This window comes from Taudactylus pleione, unplaced genomic scaffold (genome assembly GCF_031769625.1).
Source record: "Taudactylus pleione unplaced genomic scaffold, aTauple2 ptg000092l, whole genome shotgun sequence".
Lineage (NCBI taxonomy): Eukaryota > Metazoa > Chordata > Amphibia > Anura > Myobatrachidae > Taudactylus > Taudactylus pleione.
The window spans coordinates 5,807,170-5,831,966 of NW_028284494.1; the positions used below are offsets into that span (position 1 = coordinate 5,807,170).

The 24,797-nt window shown below is 40.9% G+C and overlaps 1 protein-coding gene across 2 annotated transcripts in view; it reads left to right on the top strand.

Moving 5' to 3' along the window:
* Positions 1–1,133: 1,133 nt before the first annotated feature.
* The window catches only part of ANKRD55 (ankyrin repeat domain 55), a 133,791-nt gene continuing 110,127 nt past the window's right edge, over positions 1,134–24,797 (top strand). The window contains exons 1-2 of one of the 2 annotated variants that reach the window (XM_088469473.1): positions 1,134–1,219; positions 1,450–1,499. In XM_088469473.1, coding sequence (XP_088325599.1) covers positions 1,134–1,219; positions 1,450–1,499 — 136 coding nt within the window. The other variant, XM_088469467.1, reaches the window with a different exon arrangement.

Sequence of the window (24,797 nt, forward strand, 5' to 3'; positions counted from 1 at the left end):
GGTACTTAAGTTGGTACAATTGCCTCTAATTAGCGTCTTTGCACAAGTGGTGAAGAATAGCATTAAGCTGGTTTTTTGGGAGAAAATAAGTAGTCCTGTAAAATTTGGGGTACTTGAAAATGGGTGCAAGCATATTTTAAAGTCGCTAAAGTAAAGTTTTAAAAAACGCACCTGAAGCAAACACCTGCAATCAAAAAAAACACCTCACCCATACTTGCAGACCCACAAAAAATCTATTTCGCTACTTTTTATGTTTGTACCCCCATTTTGTACTTTTTTGCCCCCAAATTCAAACTATATTTTAGGGGTGTTCCTCACTTTTTTTTTTAGGGATTTTTTTGACGCAGTTATCCTTTGAGGGCCTGTTCCAAGGGTTCTGAGTGGTTTCCCCACCTTTGCACCCCAAAATAATAAAAATGCACTTTTCGCCTATTACATTGCATTGCGTTTCTGCGTATGCGAAAAGTATTTGGAATCGAATACGAAGATAAGTTTCCGACTGGCGAAAAGTCGCAACTGGCAATACTTTTTTGCGGATCTCGGCTTTTCGCTTCTAATTGAATACGGCTCTAAGTGTCAGATTAATGGATCCGCATGGGCACACGTGCATCAGGCCTGTTTTTTGGGCATGAGCGATTTTACTTATTCTCCACTATACAAATTAGCGCAGGTCAAATTCTGTATCAATCCCCAAAACATTCCGCAGTAAAGACCTGGCAGAATTAAAGCACGACCTTCCCCCGTCTACTGGAAACTGTTACAGGCTCTGTCCAAATTCAATAACTGCTAGTTTTATTTTATTCCTGATGTTTTGGTCTATTGAATTCACCAGATTTTACAATGCACGGAATTCTTACATTTATATCCCTAATCTAACAGGAGATAATAATGATTTAAAAATCATATGCAAAATAGAAAAGCCTATGGTAAGTTTTATACACAGTGGCATTTTGTTCTTTAATAAATCAGCTTTGTCTTTTGTTTCCTTCTCGAACTCTGTAGTGAGTGCTGTGTGTACATTACAACCAGTGCTGCACAGATATCCTGCACATGCTCAGTGCAAGCCTCTGTGGATACGGCAATCATTCACCCATTGAGATCTCTATTTGCTTATAGCAGCATTCCTGCTTCTTATGCTGGAGAGCTGCATTGCCTCTGTACCAGCTATAACAAAAGATATGATTCACCCGACAGAACACCATAGACATCCACAAATAAGGTCTGCCATTAACTAGCAATGAGTGACTCTCATTTAAAAAGCATCTCAACTAGATGGGAATAACATAATGATGTTATTTATCCCAGGCACCCATCAGCATCCATAAAGATAATTCTGTAATGTCACATAGAAAGACTATGCTATAATCACATGTATTTATTACCTTAAAACACCGGATCCGTCAATTGGAATCCTGGCTGATGACATTTACGCCGTCTTTCCCCATATAGACAGGAAAACATGGATTTCAGCAACTCCTCTGTATTTGATCAACATAAAGGTAAGTCAACCATTAAGTGCATTTACAATTTCTGCTGCATATGTGATTTTAATTCAGCAATCGTTTGCCTGCTTCCGATTCATGATATATGTGTAATAATAATCTCATGAGTTGGGCACGTAAAGTGATTTTGCCAGTTACGGAAAAGTATGTCATGTATTCATGCAGGTTTTTTATATGTATATTTAAAAACACATTTATTGAATAATAAAAATTGTTTAACCTTATTTTTGTATTTACTAATGTCTTGTCATATCCATGTTTTGCTTTTTTGAATCCCATGAATAGTTTATCAGCTACAGTAGTTACTTAAGTTAAAACACTATTTATTAAATCTACAATACCCGACTATGCTCCATATGACATCTTGTTACTTAATTTATTTTTTATTTTGTGTTTACATTTAGACTGCACCATGCTTTTATATCACGTATGGCACAAATTGTGCGCTATGCACTAAAATCTCTCCTACAATTTCCCCTAATCTAGTATTAATTTTGATTGGCGTCAATAGCATCCACATGACATTATGCCCAGCATTGAATCGTGTCTGACATCCCTGAAGTGGACGCAGGAAAGAGGAATGGTGTTTCTCAACAATGATACTACAAGTGACCTGCTGTGGTGTGCATGCTGTTCTGGCCTGATGTATTGCTTCAGGGCTTCACTAAAATCATTTATATTAGCAAAACAATGTAGATATGTTGTATCGTTGGAACAGAGAAGTGTCTGAGTTTATATCAATGATGGGCCTCCCCGTACCTTATTGTAGGAAATATACTGTATGCTTAGAGTAGCTTCTGGCAGAATAAACACTAGGGGAACCAATTTCACATGTTTAGGTTGCTATGGAAATCCAGATGGAGCGAAGCTGCCTTTTGCAGTGCAAGGATTCATCAGAAACATAATGCAGCAACCGGGTGCACTCTATTGCGCCAATGAATGGATCGGGTTCCCCCCGTCAAAGTTGAAATTGTTTTGATTTTATTTATAGACTTGAGACTAATCTGCAAACTGTACAAGAAAGGGTCACAATGTGTGGCACATATGGATATAGACCTAAACAGAAGTGCAGAGGGTTCTATTCAAGAGCTGAGCATCTAAATAGCCATTGAAGATTTTTAATGAGAAATCATTTGTTAATGTCAACATAATAGGAAGTTGGGAGAGTGCCACTAAAATGGGTTTACATATAGTAGGGCTTATGTAGAGGGAATGGTGCATTTAGGCTCAAAAACGCAGGTGTAAATTGTGCAGAAAGATAGATGCAGCTTGCAGAGCTGGATGCATCTCAGAGTGTGCCCAGTTCTGCCAGCATAGCATATGTGCCTATTTTATGCCAGGAGAGAATATTGATAAATGCGACAGAAAAATGCTAGGATAAAATATTATTATATATGCGTGGTTTACACTAGGACAGCACCATAACAGGGTGGCGCTGTGCCCTGTGCCGCACCAGCCCCATGGCGGGGACGCCTTCTCCAGAGCACTAGTCTACTGCTCAGAGTATCCTACAGCACTGTGGGAGAGCTGTGAGCCGGAGTATGGCGCTGGTTGCTGCATAGGGTGAGTACAGCTGGTACTGCCCCCAGGGCATCCCACCCTGTGAGACCGCAATGGCCGCACCACTCTCCCTATGGCCCTGAATTAGGAGATATGGCTTGACTATGATACTAGTAAATGGTAAAGTTATAATACACAAATTATACACAATAGAGACAAGTACTTTAATACTTGGCAAAGTTGTAGCGTGGATCCACATACACTGAACAAACTTAACTGCCCTTTACTGAGCAGACTTAACCCCTCGCACTGGACACACTTACTTCCCACTCCCACTGGGCACACCATTGCCCCCCACTATTGGGCACACTCACCCTTCACTGTGCATGTGTGTCAGGCAAACTTACACTCCATCCCCCATGTATGTACTGCAGGAACCCTTCCTTTACTTGTTACACTCAGCCCAGTCCACCCCCAATGTGCATGCACTATTGCCCTAACCCCCATACACCCACTGCCAGGGGATCACTACAAACCAGGGGCAACCGCAGACTTTTTACAGGGGGTTTATATATATATATATATACATACATACATACATACACACACATACCTTATACACACACATATCTCACAGATACATTACACACACACACTGCACACTTACGGTACCTTGCAGCAATTGCGAGCTGTAGACCTGATGGGGATGGGACCTGGCAGGCTGGTACCTTGTCATTAGGCCCCTCCCCCTAGTGGTAAAATGCAGTAATTTGTGGGTCAATCGGGAGGGGGCGGAGCCAAATGACGCAATTCTAATGGAATTGTGACATATTGGCTCCGCCTCTTCCTGATTGACCTACAAATTGCTGTATTTTGTTACTAGGGGGTGGGGCTTAATAAGAAGAGTGCCTGCTCTCTAGCTTCAGGGGGGGGGTTTTCTGGGTACTCAGAAACTCCCCTGCGTGCGCTACTGCAAACACTTACCACAACCACACAGGTGACATTGTGACTGACGACTAGGGGGAGGGGCTGATGGAAACAGGAAGAAGCTCAGTGCCTCTCTTGACTACAAAGTGCTGTTCCAGGCTCCCTGCAAGCCAAATACAGGTGCAACGAGGTAGCCACAGCACCACCACTGAGACCCTGTGCATGCCTTTAATATTACAGCCCTAAAACTGTTCATATGTCTGGACAGTTTTAATAATTAATACAAGTCACATTTACCACAAATACAGATGCAAATACAAAAATGTCTAACTTCTGTAATCGTGTCCTGTCTGATCTTCCTGTTCAGTGACCATAGAAGGACATCCAAACACACTGAACAAACACAGCAGGCACTGTGTGAACATAAAACTCCACATATTCAACACACAGGGTTGGAATCAAAATCGAAGACCCAGACCCGCTAGGCAGATAAACCAGAAGGTATCATAGGAAAGTTCCTATGACATGAAACCATTAAGACGCCTTGCATTGAGGCAAGGTATTGAACGTGGGTTCCTTCAATAGATCTACATTAAAAAAGTTGACAGTGTCTAGATAGACACCATATGGTAGACAGTCAATAGATCAACCGGAACAAAAGGTTGACATGGATGAAAATAGACAGGTACAAAAGGTTGAAAGGGTTACATTTTGGCACTGAAATGGTCGACACATGGTTTTTTAGGGTTAGGATTAGGCACTTACTGGAGGGTTAGGGATAGGCACTAGGAGGGGCGGTTAAGGTTAGCCACTTACCCCAACGGTTAGGATTAGGCACTCGGAAGGATGGTTAGGGTTAGGCACTTACTCTGACAGTGAGGGTTAGGCACCAGAACAGAGAGTTAGGATTACGCACTTACTGGAGGGTTAGGGATAGGCTCTAGGAGGGGCGGTTAAGGTTAGGCACTTACCCCAACGGTTAAGATTAGGCACTCGGAAGGATGGTTAGGTTTAGGAACTAGGAGAGATGCTTAGGGTTAAGCACTTACCCCGATGGTGAGGGTTAGGCACCAGGACAGAGGGTTAGGGTTAGGCACCAAGGGGAGGGTTAGGGTTAGGGTGAAGATTAGGGATAGAAAAAAAATAAAAATGTGTCGACCTTTTGACCATGTAGACATTTTGTACCTGCCTATCCTCATACATGTAGACCTTTTGTGTGTCAACCTTTTGTCCCTGTTGACCTATTGACTGTCTACCATGTGGGGTCTATCTAGAGACATTGTCTATCTTTTTCATGTAGATCTTTTATACCAAACTCATTGAACGCCATGCTTCATACAACTTTCAGTACAATTTTTCCTTCACTTGTCAATGTCCTGTTGCAGTCTATTGAATACTATGGTTATGAAACCTATAACACTCTTGTCTGTGGCTCTGAGATCTGTAAAGCACAGTGGGGACCCAGTTCTAACAACATAAATGTGTGAGACAGGACTTCCAGACAAGGCCTCACTCAGCAGGAATCTTTCCAGTTCCACCTGCTTATCAAAATGTCATTCCCAGAAATACTGGTCACATGAATTACAGTAAGAGTTAACACTCAAATGTCCATGGAATATCTTATGTACAAAACCATCAGGACAGTTTGGCATTTCTTATTCATTCTGCATAGCTGACATGGTCTAAGACTACAATATAATATCAATAAAGCATTAACTGCATTAGACAAAACATGAATGGTCTGATGCAGACTTGCAAGTCGGACATACAGATGTGTCCATGCTCATCCTTGCCGCCCATGTGTCAAACGTGGACAGGCATCACGCCATATGATTTGCTGCGCACGAGTATGCCACAGTATGCCAGGCCACGGCAGCAATTGCACCATGCAATCCTATGGATCGCGGGATCGAACAAGACACGTGCGCCCATTTGCGGGTGCATGACTTGTGGTACACATGATGCAGCACGACGCAGTGGCATAAAAAGATGAGCGTGGGCACATCTGTACTTTGCTCATAAGAAGCGTGCATGAAAAACCCACATAATGTTATGAGTGTGCCGAGTTACACAAGATGCAACCACATGTGCGAGTGCAGCTGGCACTTACCCTATATTACTGTAGGTGCAAAAGATACATCTACCTGTACATAGGCTTGCCATAATATCCTTTAGATCCAGGACACCTATCAGTTACACAGGTTCTGTGGCTGACCAGGTGGAATCCAGGCTTGAATTTTGACAACCACAGAACCTGTGTAATTCATCTATGTCCCAAATTGAATGGATATTATGGCAAGTCTACATCTACAAACAAGCATATTTTACTTATGTCCAGCTCTATATGAATTTTCTTTAGATGAGAATGGCACAATACAATCCAGTTACGGCTCTTCAGGTGTAAGAGTAGATGCAGTCGAAACGCGTAAAAATGTCTGCATCGCCCATACTATTGTACTCTCAGATTTTGATCATGTATAGCAGAGATTCCCAAACTCGATCCTCAAAGCACCCTAACCCTGTGCAGTGTCATAGGTTCATCCCAGACGCCCGAGGGCAAGTTATAATTTGGTGCCCCCCGGTCGCAGCCGCTGACACTGTAATGTAGCAATTTGCATGCTCACAGGCTATAGATAGACGAAGGCAGCAGCTAATGGTCTGACATGGAGCTCTCCACTAGTGTATGGTGGCTTCTCAGGTGCCGGGTAGGGGTGCCATGTATTGGGCAGCCGTGACGGTACACTCCGGGTACATAGTTACAGCCCTAAGTGGGGTGAATATGTTGTGGACAAAGGAGGAGGTGCCCCTTCAGAGCTGGAGCCCGGCAGCAGGCGCCTCCATTGTCTCCCATAGTTCTGCCCCTGACCCTGTGCTCCGGCATGGGTAGATGGAAAACCTGGACTGTTAGAATGCCTTTAGGACAGAGTTTGGGAACCACTGATGTACAGTGTGAATTTTCACAAGATACATCCTGCAAACAGGCTTACATTCAACTTTGCAATAGCCAAAATATGCCTAAAGTACCGTATCAAATTACAAGACATACTGTATATATCTATTTCATATACAGTATATATAATGTGATAAAATTGAATAACTGTTACAACATTCAAAGAAGCCAACAAAGGAATTTTGCTAGAAAAACTTAGGGGCCTATTCATGAAGGGAAAAGTATCCCCTGAAAGGATTGAACTTGCTGCGAATTCATCATGCCTCCAATACTTAATTATCACTTCCGAAAAAAATCTGCCTCTTTTGCGGAGACTACTTTTCAGAAAAATGGGACATTTCTCCTGCTTCACTGTTTCTTCGCAGTCTGTCTTGAAGACAGACTCACCCCCGGCCAACCCCGCTGATGGTGTCCACCTTCCGCCGCAGAGCTGCAGCCCCCACAGCGCCAGTCCCCCGCCACCGCTGCTGTGTCCTCTCCCGTCCCGGCTCACTGGAGGAGAGCTCGGGAAGCCAGGAGGGAGCATCAGAAAGGTAAGAGGACACATCAGGGAGGGTTCTTTATCAGATGCTGTACGCCATCTCAGAGTGGCGTCAAGTTCCGAAAAAACTTTTTTTTTCATAAATTCCACATGCCCATATTATTGGGGGACAATTGTAACCAGGAGATATCAGTTATATCTTCTGCATTACAAGAACGATGAATAACCCTGGCACTTAATTTCTACAAAACGTAGGTGAAAATTAAGTGATGATGAATATTTAAGTAGTGTGAAATTAACAAAATATTTAATCAAAACTATTTAGATTAAAAAGCAGTTGTTTTTGAAAGTAATGTTTAGTGTTTCTACTATGTAGTTAAAATCGCCAATATAGTATAAAAGGTTTAAAATATATTTAACCTATCCATGACCTAATTTGCACCATTTTTGCAATTTGTCTAACTTGGCAAATATTACTTTTATTTATAAGAGATCACTCTTTCACATTGTACCATATTGGATTCAATATGTTTTAGTTATGCATGCATTATATTAGAGATGTGCGTTTTGGTTTTGGTAAAATCAACCTCAGGTGTTTGGATTCAGATTCGGTTTGGTTTTGGATTCCTAAAAAAAATCAAGAAAATTTGAGAATAAAATTGAGAAAAACAGTTAAATCATGTACTGTAATTTGGACCTGTTTACATGCAATCCAAAACCCGAGTTCGGTTTTTAAATCTAAGTTCCGAACAGCTGAGCCGAACTGGCACTCAGTTTCTCACGGAACCCCAGAGTGATTCTGAACTAGGACTCGAACGACTCGGAACTCCTAAGTTCCTGTGGGTTTGTATATCAGGAAAACCGAACCACTCATCTCTACATTATATAGGTAAGGACTGGCCCAATGTAATTCAACACGCTTTTCCTGAATTATTTCTATAGTTATTATACAGTAAATGCAATCCCAGAAAATGACAACAAATGTAATGGGAATGACGGTTATATGTCACTTTCTCAGGGTTAGTTATAGGAGTGTTGGGTATATTTACTAAAGTGCATGTTTATGTTGCCCATAGCAACCAATCAGATTCTAGAAAAACTAATATGATTTGTAGTTATACAAATCATATAACTTTCAGGCGCTCACAATCAATAATGATAGCTGACAATATGAAATAAACGCAGAATAATATATGATAGCTGCTCCTAATAGGAAATATATCTGTGATTCCCACCTAATAAAAAATAAAAAAAAGTCTGAATATGGCGTCAATTCATACAATATATAGCACTAATAATAGTTGCTAGTATCAGCTACTATCGACTTGTCAGACAAAGAGCGCTAGTTGGCAAGAATAATATGACAATTTATTAACATAATATATATATAGATACACATATATGTGCAACATAATTACATAAAAATCATATAATACATGAAATGAAGACTCACACACAATAAAAAAGAAATTAAAATCAATCTGGTAAAAAATGGTTGGCTTAAATATAGCAATCGCCAGAAGAAATGTGGGGTGAATTTTACATAAAAAATGGTTTGGTTATTTAAATAGCCATATCTGCTCCAGCTCCACACAGCACAGATCAAATTGTGGAAACAAGAAATCCGTCCTTTCCTCTCATACAAGAGGGATTTTAGTATATGTCAACTCAGTTTTTAAGCACATGTATTTGTTTCCACTTAGAGCATATTGCCCCCGTAATTTATATAAGTCAGTTCTTACGGCAGTATATATTTTGATCTTTATAGTGTTGTAACGGAGGGCAATCTGTTTTAATACGAATAGCAGGGTTCGTCTATCAGCATATCGAGCCACAGTCAGTTCTCCCCCGCTCGTGCAGAGTATTGTTGCTTACCGCCAGCCGGCTGGTGTGGGGGATGATTTTTTCTTTCTGTAACAGATGATCCATGGTCATTGAATGCCAAAGTGTGGATAGTTGTTCCTCAAGCTGTGTATCCTTCACAGACACTGCTATGTTCAGATCGCTGCTGGCAGCTGGAGCAAAAGAAACCAAATTGGTGTATTGAAGGGGAAACCCTTACGCGTTTCTCCGCTATAATGGATGGCGGTTTCGTCAGAGGGTAGGTTTCCGTCTGATCCTGTGGACACTTTTAAACTTAAGTCATCCAATAGAGGACTCATAATAATTAGATCGCATCAGGATCACCTGTATGGGTTTGTCGCAATCTTCCTTAGTTACTGATTCAATGAACAGTTATTCCATGAAAGTTCTTATGTCACAAAACATTGTTGTGTATTCACAATAACATTTATATAATGTATATACGATATTCAGCATTAATATCAGATTAGTCAGCATCAAAAATAGTTATATTTAAAAATACATGAGGCATATGTTAAAAGGACTGTACTTACTTATTCAGTAAGCACAGCTTACATTTAGCACGGAGACAGAGCATCCGATTAGCACTGAGACAACCCAGGTTCGATTCCTGGTCTCAACAGAACAATTTTGTAATTTCATATATGGAAACAATTTAATGACTTAGTTTATGTTATTCTTCTCTTTGATAATCTCTTTGTTAAAACAAATTTCTAGAAACATATCAATGTGGTCAACATAAAAGTAAACTAAGAGTAAGCAAAACATAAATTAAAAAGGACTATGTTCCTTTGTTCTGCTAGCTCAGACGCAGGGCATCTTTCTACCATCCTAACAACTCAGATTCGATGCACTAACATCTCAAAATACTATTAGATGTTTATATGGGAATAATGCATCAATTTATCTATGTACTCAATTCTATTATAACATATAGTCTCTAAATACAGTAAACTACCATTAATGAAAAAATATGAAAATACGGAGTAAAATACTGGAACTATTACAATATTGATCAATCAGATAAAGATAAAAATAGAACATCTAAATGATTTGAGATGAATTCCACTACTCATCAGTGCAATGATAAAGAAAGAGACAGGAATGTTGTTACTGCATACATCCCTATAGATCCAGGTACCGCGGTTATTAATGATTACAATATAATCTTCACATATCAATTTGTTACATGCAGCTACAGCAACCTACCTAGAGATAGAGTGATGTATCGAAATTCTATAGTATCCTACACAGAGAACATTCGTATGTAGAGCGTTACTAGACCTCTATTAGGAATTGCAACTGGAACCTCCTGATTGATAATATTTGGAAACTATCCAAAACAATTAAGTTCTATGTTGTCATTCAACCCTTGGGGAAAAAGTGTCCCCAGGGCAAAGATCCAATAAGCTTCCCGTTTACATAATATGCTGTATCTATCACCTCCTCTACTCGTACCAGGGATATGTTCAATGCTGGTAATCGTCAGCATCTTTACATTACCATTATGTTCATTCCAAACATGTCTAGAGAGACTATGTGTCTTTACGCCTTTGATGACGTTCCTCCTATGTTCTAAGAAATTAGTGTTCATACTACGCGTGGTCCGACATACATACTGTAGGCCGCACTTGCATGTTATCATATAAATGACATAGTTGGATGAACAATTAATAAGATGATCAATGTTAAATTCTTGTTTTAAGGAATAGGAAAAAATAGAATGTGTTTTGTGGCTGATATATTCACAAATAATGCATTTATTTCTTCCACATTTATAACAACCTTTCAAACGAGTAGGTAACCACATTTTATTTGTTATTGTACCTTTATCTTTACTCGTGTTTGAGTTAATCTTTGCTGGCTAAAAAAAACTGGGAGATAACTTGTTTTTAAGATTGGATGTCTTCTTAAATACAATTTTTGCTTGTGGTTCCAAATAGGGTGATAATACTGTATGTAGTTTTAATAGAGAAAAATTAGTAGAAACAATTTTTTGGATCTTATTGCTGCAGATGTGATACTCTGTCACAAAGGGCAAGATAGGACTATCTCTATCCCTTTCTTTATCAGTCACAACTTTACTTGCAAGGAGAGTCCGTCTATTAATTAGATCCACTTCTCTCCTGCATTTATTCAATAGATCCGTCGGGTACCCCTGGTTTTCAAAGGCTGTTGTCAATTCATCTGCCTGCAGTTTATATATGGCAGGATCAGAACAGTTCCTCTTAAATCTTATATATTGCCCTCTAGGGATATTCTCCTTCCATCTGGGTAAATGACAACTAGAGAAGTTTAGAAAGCTGTTGGTATCAACCTCTTTTTGGTAGGTACTTGTCTTAATGGACCCTTCTTCCACTAATAGAGCAATATCCAGGAAGTTGATTCTTGAACTACTGAATGTGCTTGTGAGCTTGAGACCAAAAGAATTCATGTTCAAGTGGCAAATAAATTCACTAACAGATCTCCCATCACCCTTCCAAACAAAAAATAAGTCATCTATGTACCTGCCATAGTACACCAAGTTTGCCCCAAATGGACCATCTCAAATCATAAGGTCTTCAAAGCGTCCCATATATAGATTAGCAAAACTCAGGGCAAACTTGGTGCCCATGGCAGTACCATGTGTCTGTAATTAAAAATGTTTATCAAATAAAAAATAATTATGTGATAAAATAAAACCCATTGAGTCCAAAATAAAATCACGTCTCATTTGTCCTATATTAGGGTCTTGTTGTAAATAGAATTTTGTTGCCTATATACCACCCTGGTGTGGGATGTTGGTGTATAGTGACTCAACATCACAGGTGACTAATAAATAGTCATCACACCACTTGATATTATTTATCCTATTCAAGAACTGGTTAGTGTCCCTAATATAGGATTTCAGAAAGGTAACATATATTTGAAGAAAGGAATCCACAAATTCTGACAGATTAGTGGTCAAAGACCCTATGCCCGATATAATGGGACGTCCAGGTGGTGCTATTAATGATTTATGGATCTTAGGAAGATGATGGTATGTCGTATATACATTATATAAATGTTATTGTGAATACACAACAATGTTTTGTGACATAAGAGTTTTCATGGAATAACTGTTCATTGAATCAGTAACTAAGGAAGATTGCGACACACCCATACAGGTGATCCTGATGCGATCTAATTATTATGAGTCCTCTATTGGATGACTTAAGTTTAAAAGTGTCCACAGGATCAGACGGAAACCTACCCTCTGACGAAACCGCCATCCATTATAGCGGAGAAACGCGTAAGGGTTTCCCCTTCAATACACCAATTTGGTTTATTTTGCTCCAGCTGCCAGCAGCGATCTGAACATAGCAGTGTCTGTGAAGGATACACAGCTTGAGGAACAACTATCCACACTTTGGCATTCAATGACCGTGGATCATCTGTTACAGAAAGAAAAAATCATCCCTCACACCAGCCGGCCGGCGGTAGGCAACAATACTCTGCACTAGCGGGGGAGAACTGACTGTGGCTCAATATGCTGATAGACGAACCCTGCTATTCGTATTAAAACAGATTGCCCTCCGTTACAACACTATAAAGATCAAAATATATACTGCCGTAAGAACTGTCTTATATAAATTATGGGGGCAATATGCTCTAAGTGGAAACAAATACATGTGCTTAAAAACTGAGTTGACATATACTAAAATCCCTCTTGTATGAGAGGAAAGGACGGATTTCTTGTTTCCACAATTTGATCTGTGCTGTGTGGAGCTGGAGCAGATATGGCTATTTAAATAACCAAACCATTTTTTATGTAAGAGACACCCCACTGCAGGGGTGAATTTCTTCTGGCGATTGCTATACAGGTTGAGTCTCCCATATCCGAAATGCTCGGGACCAGGAGCATTTCGGATTTTGGATTATTACGGTTTTCGGAATACCTGAGTGGGAGCACAGCGGGAGGCCTGGTGTGTGCTGCAGGTGGGTCCGGAAGGTGTCGCGCGGGTGCTGTGGATGTTGCGATGGTCCAGCGGGTGGAGCAGGTGTCGTGAGGGGTCCGGCGAGTGAGGCGGAAGGGTCCGGCGGGTAAGGTGAAAGGGTGCAGCGGGTGTCATGAGGGTACCGGCGGGTGACGCAGAAGGGTCCGGCGGCTGCCACTGGGGGTCCGGCGGGTGCTGCGGGGGGTGGCCTGGAATGTGGACCACGCCCACGCCGCTATTCATTGGCCACTATACTAGTGACGTCATGACGTCACAGATGCCCTGAAATATTCCGGTTTTTGGATTTTCGGATATGGGAGACTCAACCTGTATTTAAGCCAACCATTTTTTACCAAATTGATTTTAATTTCTTTTTTATTGTGTGTGTGTCTTCATTTCATGTATTATATGATTTTTATGTAATTATGTTGCACATATATGTGTATCTATATATATTATGTTAATAAATTGTCATATTATTCTTGCCAACTAGCGCTCTTTATCTGACAAGTCAATCAGATTCTAGCTATTATCTTTTAGAAGGTGCCAGATAAATGTTAAGTAGAAGTTGATTGGTTGCTATGGGCAACAGCTCCACTTCTAAAAACCCGCACTTTAGTAAATATACCCCTGTGAGTAATGCTACAAATTTATTTATGTATTTTAATTTTGTTTCCCAGATTGCCTTTGTACAAGAGGCACATTTTCAGCACTAATAGATAGAGTGCAAAATGGATCTTATTGTAACTAGCACAGCAATTACTGTTAGGTACATTCTGTATAGATTTGATAGAGAGGCCAGGTTCAGGTCTCTTATGGATTTAGCAGGATATATTACCGACATGAAAATCCTTGTTGCATCACATGCCATAGCACTTCTTCAGGTTTTAACACATGTAATTATCGTTGAGCCACAACCAAATTGCTGCCTCGTCCATCCTGTTGTCAGTGAGAACAAGTGAGAGGTGATCACAACTAATGAAAAAAATATTTTACTAAGGGATCTCTATTCATCATCACTAAATCAGCCCTTTTTACAATCTTTGCATGTATTTTTCTCAATTTGTAGTGTTCTTGCTATTTAACAAGGCTGTAACAAAGGAGATATCACTTATATCTCTTTGTTACCAAACTGGTCTGATGAGTATGAGTGTGGAAATTAAGTAATTGAAATTGTGTGATTCATCAAATTCCGAAAAATGTTTTTTTTTTCAGAATTTGATAGTGAAACTGTACGCCATCCTGAGATAGCGTTCAGTTCCCCGAATGTGAAAACAAGCTGCCTGCAGCCTGTGTAGCAGTGTGTGTAGTGGCGAGATCTATTCAGATTTTTCGCATACAGCTACCAGGCTCCGGGACCGACGCACAAGCAGCGGTCACATTCCCAGCGCCTGGGCATTGGATCTGGCAGACTCTGCATGCGCACAAGCAGCTGTGGGATCTGTGTTTGCACACAAACACTTGCTTCTAGGCAGAGACATAACAGGATTTAAAATCCTGATCTAATTAGGAATAATAGAATATCACCATTATAATCAACGTTCATATTAATTTTTTTGTTTTAATCCTTGTCCTGCCAGGATCATCTTTTAACATACATGTAACCATCAATAAATTATTTGTTATCCCTTTTTACACACCATTATCTTTACTCTATTTTGCGCCCTATACGATCTCTATTATCTATTTCAAGCAAGTGGTACAGGAAAGCCACAGGTATTTGAGGCAGCACTAGGGTATAGATTACCAATAGTCAAATATTAACATAAATATTAACATAAGCTTATTGTTGAAGAGCGCACTGGACCACTTATATACTTCCTTTAAAATCACACTGTGTTGGCCTGCCCACTTAGCACATATAGGGGTATTCAATATGGGTGCGATAACATCGTTTTTTGCGTTAATATCGCACTTTTTAACTTTTTTGCGTTAATATCACTGGTTTTAGTTTTACACCATATTCAATTTATCGCAGTTTTGAAAAGTCTTTGATAAAAAACGGTGATAACTTTTCAACATTGAATAGGTGTCGAAAAAAAGTGCAGAATTGGGGTTTAGGGGTGCAGGCTTAAAAAAAATAGCCTGCACCCCTGAGATTGACATTTAAAAAAGAACTGTGTCAAAAAAAGTTTAAAAAAAAAATAGGGACACCCCAAAAAATTAATTTAAAAATTGGGGTGCAAAAAAAAAAATGGGAAAAAATTGTTAAACAATAGGCAAATAGGTTCAGGGCTATTCTGCATGTATGCGGCAGGTGTTTTCTAGAATAGAATTATAGCGGCAGGTGCACAAATGCAGAATTTTTAAAAACTTACTTTAGGGACATCAAAATATGCTAGTACCCATTTTCATGTACCCCAAATTTGATGGGACCACTTAAAAAAACGAAAAAAATAACCTAAGTGCTCTTCTGCATCACTTCTTCAATGTCAGGAAAAAAACACCTGCTGCGGCTATTTAAAGCCCCGACTTTCAATTAAAGGCTAAAACGGGGGTACCCATAGTGTTCCCCCATGTTTTTACAACTTTAGGGGGTCTTACAATTATTTTAAGGAAAAATTCGTAACTTTACGCAAATCCAACTTCGGAGTTTCCCGTTTTCGTTAATTTGATATTGAATATGGGGATAAGCGGGAGCGCGCACCATACCTTTACGCAGAAAAAAACTCTGATATGAAACGTTAACTTCGCCAGGGAAGTTAATCTTTCATATTGAATACCCCTCCTAATGTCTTGGTGTTATATATATATATATATATATATATATATATATATATACACACATATACATATACACACACACCACCAAGGGGAGCCAAAATCTGTATTCGCTTAAGAAAAAAATAGGCTCTGGCTGGCCCTGGGTAGCAGATTTTACTGTGTTGGGCTGCAGCCCATAGGTAAAATCTGCCCCGGCTGGGAAGTATGCATAGGTGCTCACTATGCATTTTGTACCAGTTGGGATGGGCACGCCAGGTCATAGTGGGACCACTGAGAGCAGTTGCGGCAGTATCATATTTAACAACATTCTGGCAGCCCCCCAGCACCATAGACTGCATTGCAGACAGGTCTGTGTCAGTTTCCTTGTATACAGGATTTTTCAGGTGAAATATAAATTAAGATTAGTCACTTTTTTCTTCCTATTAATATTTTGTAAAATAAAATACATAGGGTCTCATTTAAAGGTAGGAGCGAAGAGAGCTAAAGGGTACAGATATGCAGAAGGACAAACCATGATAAAACCTGGCTTGATGGGGAATCAAGCTGCTTGAACTAAAAGGAATACTCGCTGGGGATGAGTGTATGTGTGGCATGAAGCCCTTTGGCACAGCCTTTAAGTATATTGGCCTACATTATCAGACAGTCAGCTTCGGTTACAGAGTTGTGCGGTGTTGAGGTTCCGCAGCAACATAATGTTCAGTGTAACCTTGTGATGAGCCATTCCTGGAGGGACTACAATTAAGGTATCCCATAGAGTAGTGGACTATGGGGCCTATTTATTAAGCCATTTCGCCCCATACAGTATATGATGCAAAAACAGCAGGTTCTACTTTATTTACAGATATATCACAGATATCTCCCGCATTTAGCAAAAATTTGCAGCATACGTTTGGTTTTTGGAGCCTGTTAAATTGCACTATTGCAACATATGGGGATTGTGGTATGCTGCAATTTTTTTGTTAAATGTGGGAGATAGTAATATATCTGTTTTTAACATTGTTAAATTTATGCTTTAATGAAATAATCTCTGCTTACCTGTATGGTACAGCCCAGCCAGAGAAGGATCTTGTGATCCCTCCCTGGTGTTGCCGAACCTGATGGGCATCACAACTGCTTTGCGCTGCACATGCGAAGCCGGTCAATTACTTTACTCTTTACCATTTGCTGGCATTGGACTGTTATCGGAGCCCTGTGTCCTGGCATCTAATCGTTGATACATTGACCAAATAAAGCACTCCAAATCGACGCAATATGTGGCAATCATGAATGCTTATTTTTGGGGCATGTAGCTGGAGTTTGTAAAATATTCTCCTAAGCCTTCAACAATATTAAACTGACCAATAACTTGCATGTCTATCATCGCCAAGAGCATAGCAGATAGCAGTTACTCGCTGATGACCATGTGTCACGCCTGAGGGTTGGTTTGGGTTGGAACAGGCATGGAGACTGAAGAGGAGATTTGAGAGGCGTAAAGGAACATAGGTGGCTTGAGCCAGGACTTCCTCATGTATTGATGTGAGGAGGTAGAGATATGGCAGTGGATGATTGGCCCAAAGGCGAGGACAGGAATAGAATGTATTTATTGAACAGCAAGTTGGAATGGGACTGGATATATAATACTGAAGGAATTGGCAGAATGGGATTGGGACTGATGATGTTAGATTAAGAGCTGGATCTGTTTGAGACCAATGTTGATGAATTAAAGAACTTGATGGATTTGAATCCGATGTTGATGAATTGATGAACTTGATCGATTGGGACCGATGTTGAAGAAATGAAGAACTTAATTGATTTAGGAACTGGATATAATGGACTGGGACCGTAGAGATACAGAGTACCTGGGTGCTCAGCACAGAGCTGTGAAAGAAGTGATGTTGTACTGGCAACAGACGCCAGTCAGGAAATGGAATTTATAGGGGAGTATCCCCAGGAATTGGATGCTGCGATCAGCTGGTCTGGGAGCAGCATTCTGAGTGGAGAAAGAGCATCAGGTGACAGAGTCCAACATGGCTGCGCCCTTACTGTGAGCAAGGGGCTGTGGAGAGCCATCTCCGCTCTCAGTGACAGGACGCTGAGCAGACGAGGCAGGGGCAGCACAGACAGACCTCAGCACCAGCCGGGACGATGTGCAGCGTAAGCAGACCTCTGTGCTATTCTGGACAGGCACCGGAGAGGTAAGTGGTTTTTAAGGGCCGGAGCATGACACCATAGTAGTGTCAATCTTTAGTGTCAAAAATCTATCAATATTTAATGTAGCTGTTAAAGCATAATAATTTGGGAATTGTCCCTTTAGGATAAAGGTGTTAAACTATATCTTCATACATTTCACAAATTGGTGACTGAAGCTGATTTTAGACTATGAGATGTCATACCAAGTCCTCCGCTGCTTGCTCAATTATTATACGTATATATACCTCAGAGCAGCTGGGCAGGTAGCTGCAGTGAAGTGATTGCACCACACTGAATTCAGCTGCAAGAGCTTAGTTCCATAGTAGCGTTCTGATTCGTTAAATGCACTATCAGGTCTTGCCTGATTCTGGCCTTGACCTTGCTTGAATACTGACCATTCTGTGGATCACCACCTTCCCTGAATTGAACTTCTGCTTTGACACTGACTATTATCTGGATTGATGCCTGTCCGCAACTTTTGCTTGGAATTCGACTATTCGTGTATTGCCGCCTGCACTCACCTCAGCTTGGACACTGAAGCTACTTTTCTCTATTTCCAGACTGTGCCAGTACATGTGTTCATACTGTTTTACAGGCCTCTGAATATTTTCATCAGTGTCTCCAATAGTTCTGATGCCAGCTTCTTTCTCTGAATAATCTCCAGCTACCAGCGAGCATATCCAGTTCTAAAGGAAAGGAGACTGCTATAGAAGAATACCATGAATTGCCAGGTTCTAGACATCTGGAATCACATTAGATGTGTTATAAGAAATAACACCCCCGACCAAAGATCTTCCATCTGATCCACAAGTACTAATGGTAGAATCTAGAAGAATGGCATCATAAAAGATTGGGCTACAGTAAATTCCAAATTTATCATTATCATAGTACAACACATACTGCATACAGTAATTGCTGATAACTTTATTGTTAAATGTCTGATCATAACACATGGTTTAGAGTTTTAGGTGGATATGTATTAAAAAAAATTTGGTAAAGAACCGATGCTTTACGTTAAACATCGTGTTCATTATGACAACATTTCTTGCATGTGTATAAAGTATATTTCAGTGAGAAAAAGAACGCGGAAAACAACCTGAAATACGTTATCTTTGCATTTATAGTTTATGATTCAGATAAAGAAAAAAGTACAGCGTAGTTTAGATAAACAAATTAGATAAAGAAAACTGAACTGCGCATACTAAGCTTTCTTATTGGACACACGCAGTACATTGTTGTTGGCGATCACCCACAAACGGCACGTCCTGTCACTTTTTCTAGCGGAGTGTCTATGAACAGGGTGCGAACGCTTCGCGATCGCATGGACTAGTTCGCGCACTGCGTCTTATACACATGCACAGATTGCAAACATCGGCAGGCTACGTGCGAACGCAGCCTAGCGAACGGGTCTGAATCAGGCCCTTTGTGCGCACCTATTTATTTTTTGTCTATAATATATATATATATATATATATATATATACACACACACACATATATACACACACACACACATATATATATATATATATATAGTACCAGTCAAAAGTTTGGACACATCTTCTCATTAAATGGTTTTTGTTTATTTCATTTATTTTCAACATAGTAGATTAATACTGAAGACATCAAAACTATGAAAGAACACATATGGAATTATGTTGTAAGCAAAAAAGTGTTAAACAAATCAAAATATGTTTTATATTTTAGATTCCTCACAGTAGCCCCCTTTTGCTTTGATGACAGCTTTGCACACTCTTGGCATTCTCTCAATCAGCTTCATGAGGTAGTCTCCTGGAATGGTTTTGAATTAACAGGTGTGTCTTGTCAAGAGTCAATCTGTGGAATTACTTGCCTTCTTAATGTGTTTGAGACCATCAATTGTGTTGTGCAGAGGTAGGGTTAGTACACAGTGGACACCACTGTTTGACTACTGTTGTAATCCATATTATAGCACCAACCACAGCTCGGTAAAGAGAAACGACAGTCCATCATTACTTTAAGACATGAAGGTCAGTCGATACGGAAAATTTCAAGAACTTTGAATGTATCCTCAAGTGCAGTTGCAAAAACCATCAAACGCTATGATGAAACTGGCTCTCATGAGGACCGCCCCAGGAAAGAAAGACCAAGAGCTACCTTTGCTGCAGAGGATAAGTTCATTAGAGTTACCAGCCTCAGAAACCACTACTTAACACTTAACAGCACCTCAGATTAGAGACCACATAAAGTCTTCACGGGAGTTCAAGTAGCAGACAAATATCAACATCAACTGTTCAGAGGAGACTGCGTGAATCAGGCCTTCATGGTCGTATTGCTGCGAAGAAGCCACTACTGAGGATGAACAACAAGAAGAAGAGAATTGTTTGGGCCAAGAAACACAAGGAATGGAAATTAGACCAGTGGAATTCTGTACTTTGGTTTGATGAGTCCAAATTTGAGATTTTTGCTTCCAACCACCGTGTCTTTGTGATTCGCAGAGAAGGTGAGCGGATGGTTTCTGTGTGATGGTGTGGGGGTGCTTTGCCCGGTAACACTGTTGGCGATTTATTCAAAATTCAAGGCACACTTAATCGGCATGGCTACCACAGCATTCTGCAGCACCATGCCATCCCATCTGGTTTGCGCTTACAGGGACTATCATTTGTTTTTCAACAAACACACCTCCAGGCTATGTAAGGGCTACGTGACCAAGTAGGAAAGTGATGGAGTGCTGCATCAGATGACCTGGCCTCCACAATCACCCGACCTAAACCCAATTGAGCTGGTTTGGGATGAGTTGGACCGCAGAGTGAAGGAAAAGCAGCCAAAAAGTGCTCAGCACATCTGAGAAATTCTTCAAGACTGTTGGAAAACCATTCCAGGAGACTACATCATGAAGCTGATTGAGAGAATGCCAAGAGTGTGCAAAGCTGTCTTCCAAGCAAAGGGGGCTACTTTGAGGAATCAAACAAATCAAAATATGTTTTATATTTTAAACACTTTTTTGTTTACAACATAATTCCATATGAGTGAAACTGTTTCTTACATTCTGACGATACCTATTTATAGCAAATATGTACAGTAACTGATTTCCATTTTAACATACTTTATTTTTTTATTCTTTAAAGTATCCTGATACTTATATCCCTTAATCCCCTGCAGGATGAGCTGTGATCTATGTATTTTAATACAGGGTATGATGTACACGTGCATGTTGTTTTAATTATATTTGTATACGAGTACTAAGACTAACGGGTATATTTACTAAAGTGCAGGTTTTTAGAAGTGGAGATGTTTCCCATAGTAACCAATCAGATTCTACTTAACATTTATATAGCACCTTCTAGAAGATAATACCTAGAAACCTAGAATCTGATTGGTTGCTATGGGCAACATCTCCACTTCTAAAAACTAGCACTTAAGTAAATATACCCCTAAAAGTAGGAGAAGTTAGGCATAGAAAGGTCAGGATTCTATATTGTTAAAATGCGCCAGCAGAGCTCTTATGCATACGTAAGCGTAGAAAAAGAGTAGGAAGGAGCAAGGAATCAGAAGAGATCCCCTTTGATATCCAATACCCATTTCCATAGGAAAAAGCTGATAAAGCCATCTGAAGATGCTAAACTTTTCAGAGACTGTTAAATTAAAGAAGACTGCTGTTCCCATACAGGACCATGGGGACGACAGTATTCAGCACTACATAGATTTGGGATATCTTAGGGATGTAACATCAGAAGCTTACAGTTAGCAACCATCGATGTTTCCAATTAAATGGTAGTTGTTTTTCCATCAAATTGTGGGTATTTGATGGTTGCCAGCCATCGGACTAAAGCTGGGTACACACGGTACGATCCGCATAACCAACGATATCGCTGAACGATTTTCCTTGAACTTCCTGTAGTGCAGGACAAACGATATTGGGTGTACACACTGAAAGATATCTATGATAGATATCTTTCATTGAAGTCATCCTGCCACATCTCTGAACATGCAACTCATGATGAAATCGTCCAAGTTGGCCTGCATGTGCGGACGACCATAGATATCGTTATCGTCCATGCGGGAATGCGCATCATTGGTCGTTCGTTGGTCATTCACTGCATAAAAATGAACGATATGAGAGTTGCATCGTCAAACAATATCATTATCATTCATATCATTCAGAAATATCGTCTTAAGCCCATCCAATGGCTAGCTGCTTCTGTGCAGCTGTGGGCTCAGAAGGGGCGTCCGCAGCTCAGCTAATGTGCGCATGCACGCAGTAAAACCATTGATGGTTATACCTTCAAATGGTTGCTGTGTGATGGTTAGTGGCCATCGCATTGCTGGATTTGATGTCGGAACCCGTCAACCATTTAATGCCTGGCTTCTGATGTCCATCCCTATGATATCTGCAATATTACCTGTGTTAACATACCCCTTTTCCACCAAAATTCCGGGTCTGACCCGGAGTTGGAACAGGGTTCCTATCCGGGTCAGATCCGGAAATTTAGCCGGCGCCAACTCGCGATATTCCCGATTCGGCGCCCTCACACCGCAGTCGGGTCTGCATAGACCCGGCTTTTCCGGCGTGAAAGTGGACGCTTGGAAATTACGTCATCTCCAAGCACCACTGAAGCCGGACCAATCGGCCGGCTTGCGGCGCACTGCAGGTCATCATGACCCGGAGTGCGCCATACACACAGCAGGGTTTCACGGGTTACTCCCGTGTTAAACCCTGCTATTTACCTGGGTTGGATTGCCGGGTCACTCGACCCGGCGATCCAAACCTCACCCCTTTTACACCAAGGACCTGCCCGGGTTAACCCTGCAATAACCCGGGTTTTAGCTCCGGTGTAAAAGGGGTATAACTCAGCTTTCTAAATGTGGGATATTAATGCGGATACAGCCATTTCCGCATTAATATCGGAGGCAAGTAAAGAAGTCCTTAATCTGTTCCTAGCTAAAGGGCTTCTTTATCGGCAAACAATTAAAGTGTAATGTGATACAAGCTCCTCGGGACAAAGTATGTGACTATACTATATCTAGTATACATCTGAAGACAAGGATTCTGGGAATGCAAATTACTTGGAATACTTTCAATTTTGTTAGACCTCATCAGTGCACAAGGGGATAGAGGTTTGTGATGAGTATGTGATGTTCTATAGAGCAGTCTCTTACACCAGAGCTAAAACCCGGGTTATTGCAGGGTTAACCTTGGTAGCTCCTTGGTGGAAAAGGGGATAGGGTTGGATTCCTGGGTCGATTCACCCGGCAATCCAACCCAGGTAACTTGCAGGGTTTAACATGGGAATGACCCGTGAAACCCTGCAGTGTAAGAGGCACGATCCGGGTCACAATGACCTGGAGCACGCCGCACGCCGGGTTCAGTGGCGCTTGGAGATGACATCATCTCCAAGCGTTCGCATCCACACCAGAGGAGCCGGGTCACTGCAGACCCGGCTCCGGTGTGAACGGCGCCGACTCGGGAATATCCTTTGTCGGCGCCGGCTAAATTCCGTGTCTGATCTGGTTTGGAACCCTGTTGCAACCTTCGGGTAGGACACCGGAATATAGGTATAAAAGCGGTATTACTGAAACAATTAATAAAGTTTGCACATCCCAGAACCCCATTAGGCAGACCCACAATTAACCTACAATGGGTGCAAACCAGAACAATTAAAAGAAAATCCAATTGAACACAGGTTTAGCATAAAAACATTGATAGTGTCCATTGTAACAATAACACAAGTCAACACATATCTGTGTTGAATATGAGCTAGGGAGCAGACACTGTAGCCAGACTTGTAGTATATATAATGTGGTAACTAAGGTGACTTAGCAAGGCTGTATCCTTGTACAGTACATATCCTCAGATAACCTGAGTGAGCAATTTCATAGTAATATGCAATCCGCATCACAGGACAAGTTACAGGAACTTGTTGGTTAAATTATTTTCATGTAAGGGAGTGTGCTCTGCAATGTCTCCTTGGTTTGACAGAGCACACGTAGTAATGGAGGTAAACTGCTGCACACGCGCGTCCCCCAAACTAATGCGCCTTCTGTGCATGCGCGCCTTGCCACACATTCTTTTCCCTCTGTCCTCCAGTAAGATAGGAAGTGCCCCAGAGTCTCTTAGAGAGACTGTGCCCCGGACGTACCAATGCCACAAATAACATCAGTGACACTATACACCACTGTGGTCGCATTATACACTGCAGGTATCTGCAAATGAACACTACAAACACCATACACCACCTTCATTAACCTGTCCCTGGCTGGACCTGTCTCCCATTGCATTCTTCTATGTGCTGCATTAACCCTGCTGTTCTACCTAGTTAATAAATAAACCAATCACTGCTTATGCTATTCATTGTGCGGACTGACTTCTATCACACACAGCTGACACCTATCAGCATAGGTTCTGCCAATACTAGTCAGCACTAAAATGTTCTTTAACTGTTTATGGGAAGGATTTCTGGGCTGCACAACCTGACTCTATATATTAAGGGAGGTGCTACCTGATGAGACTAATTGCAGACACAGAAACAGACAAATCTCAGGTGCACAACTCCAAATTATTAATGATATATATATATAAATGCAATAAAATTTTGCAATCAATAGAGGTTTTTAGCATAATCATGGCCAAGCTTATGGGCCTACCCACCAATATCCAGGTAACCTCTTTCGGGTAGGTCCCTAACATACCAAGGTTCAAATCCAGAGGGCAGGACCCCCCAAAAATGCCGCAGCCAAGCTGCCCCA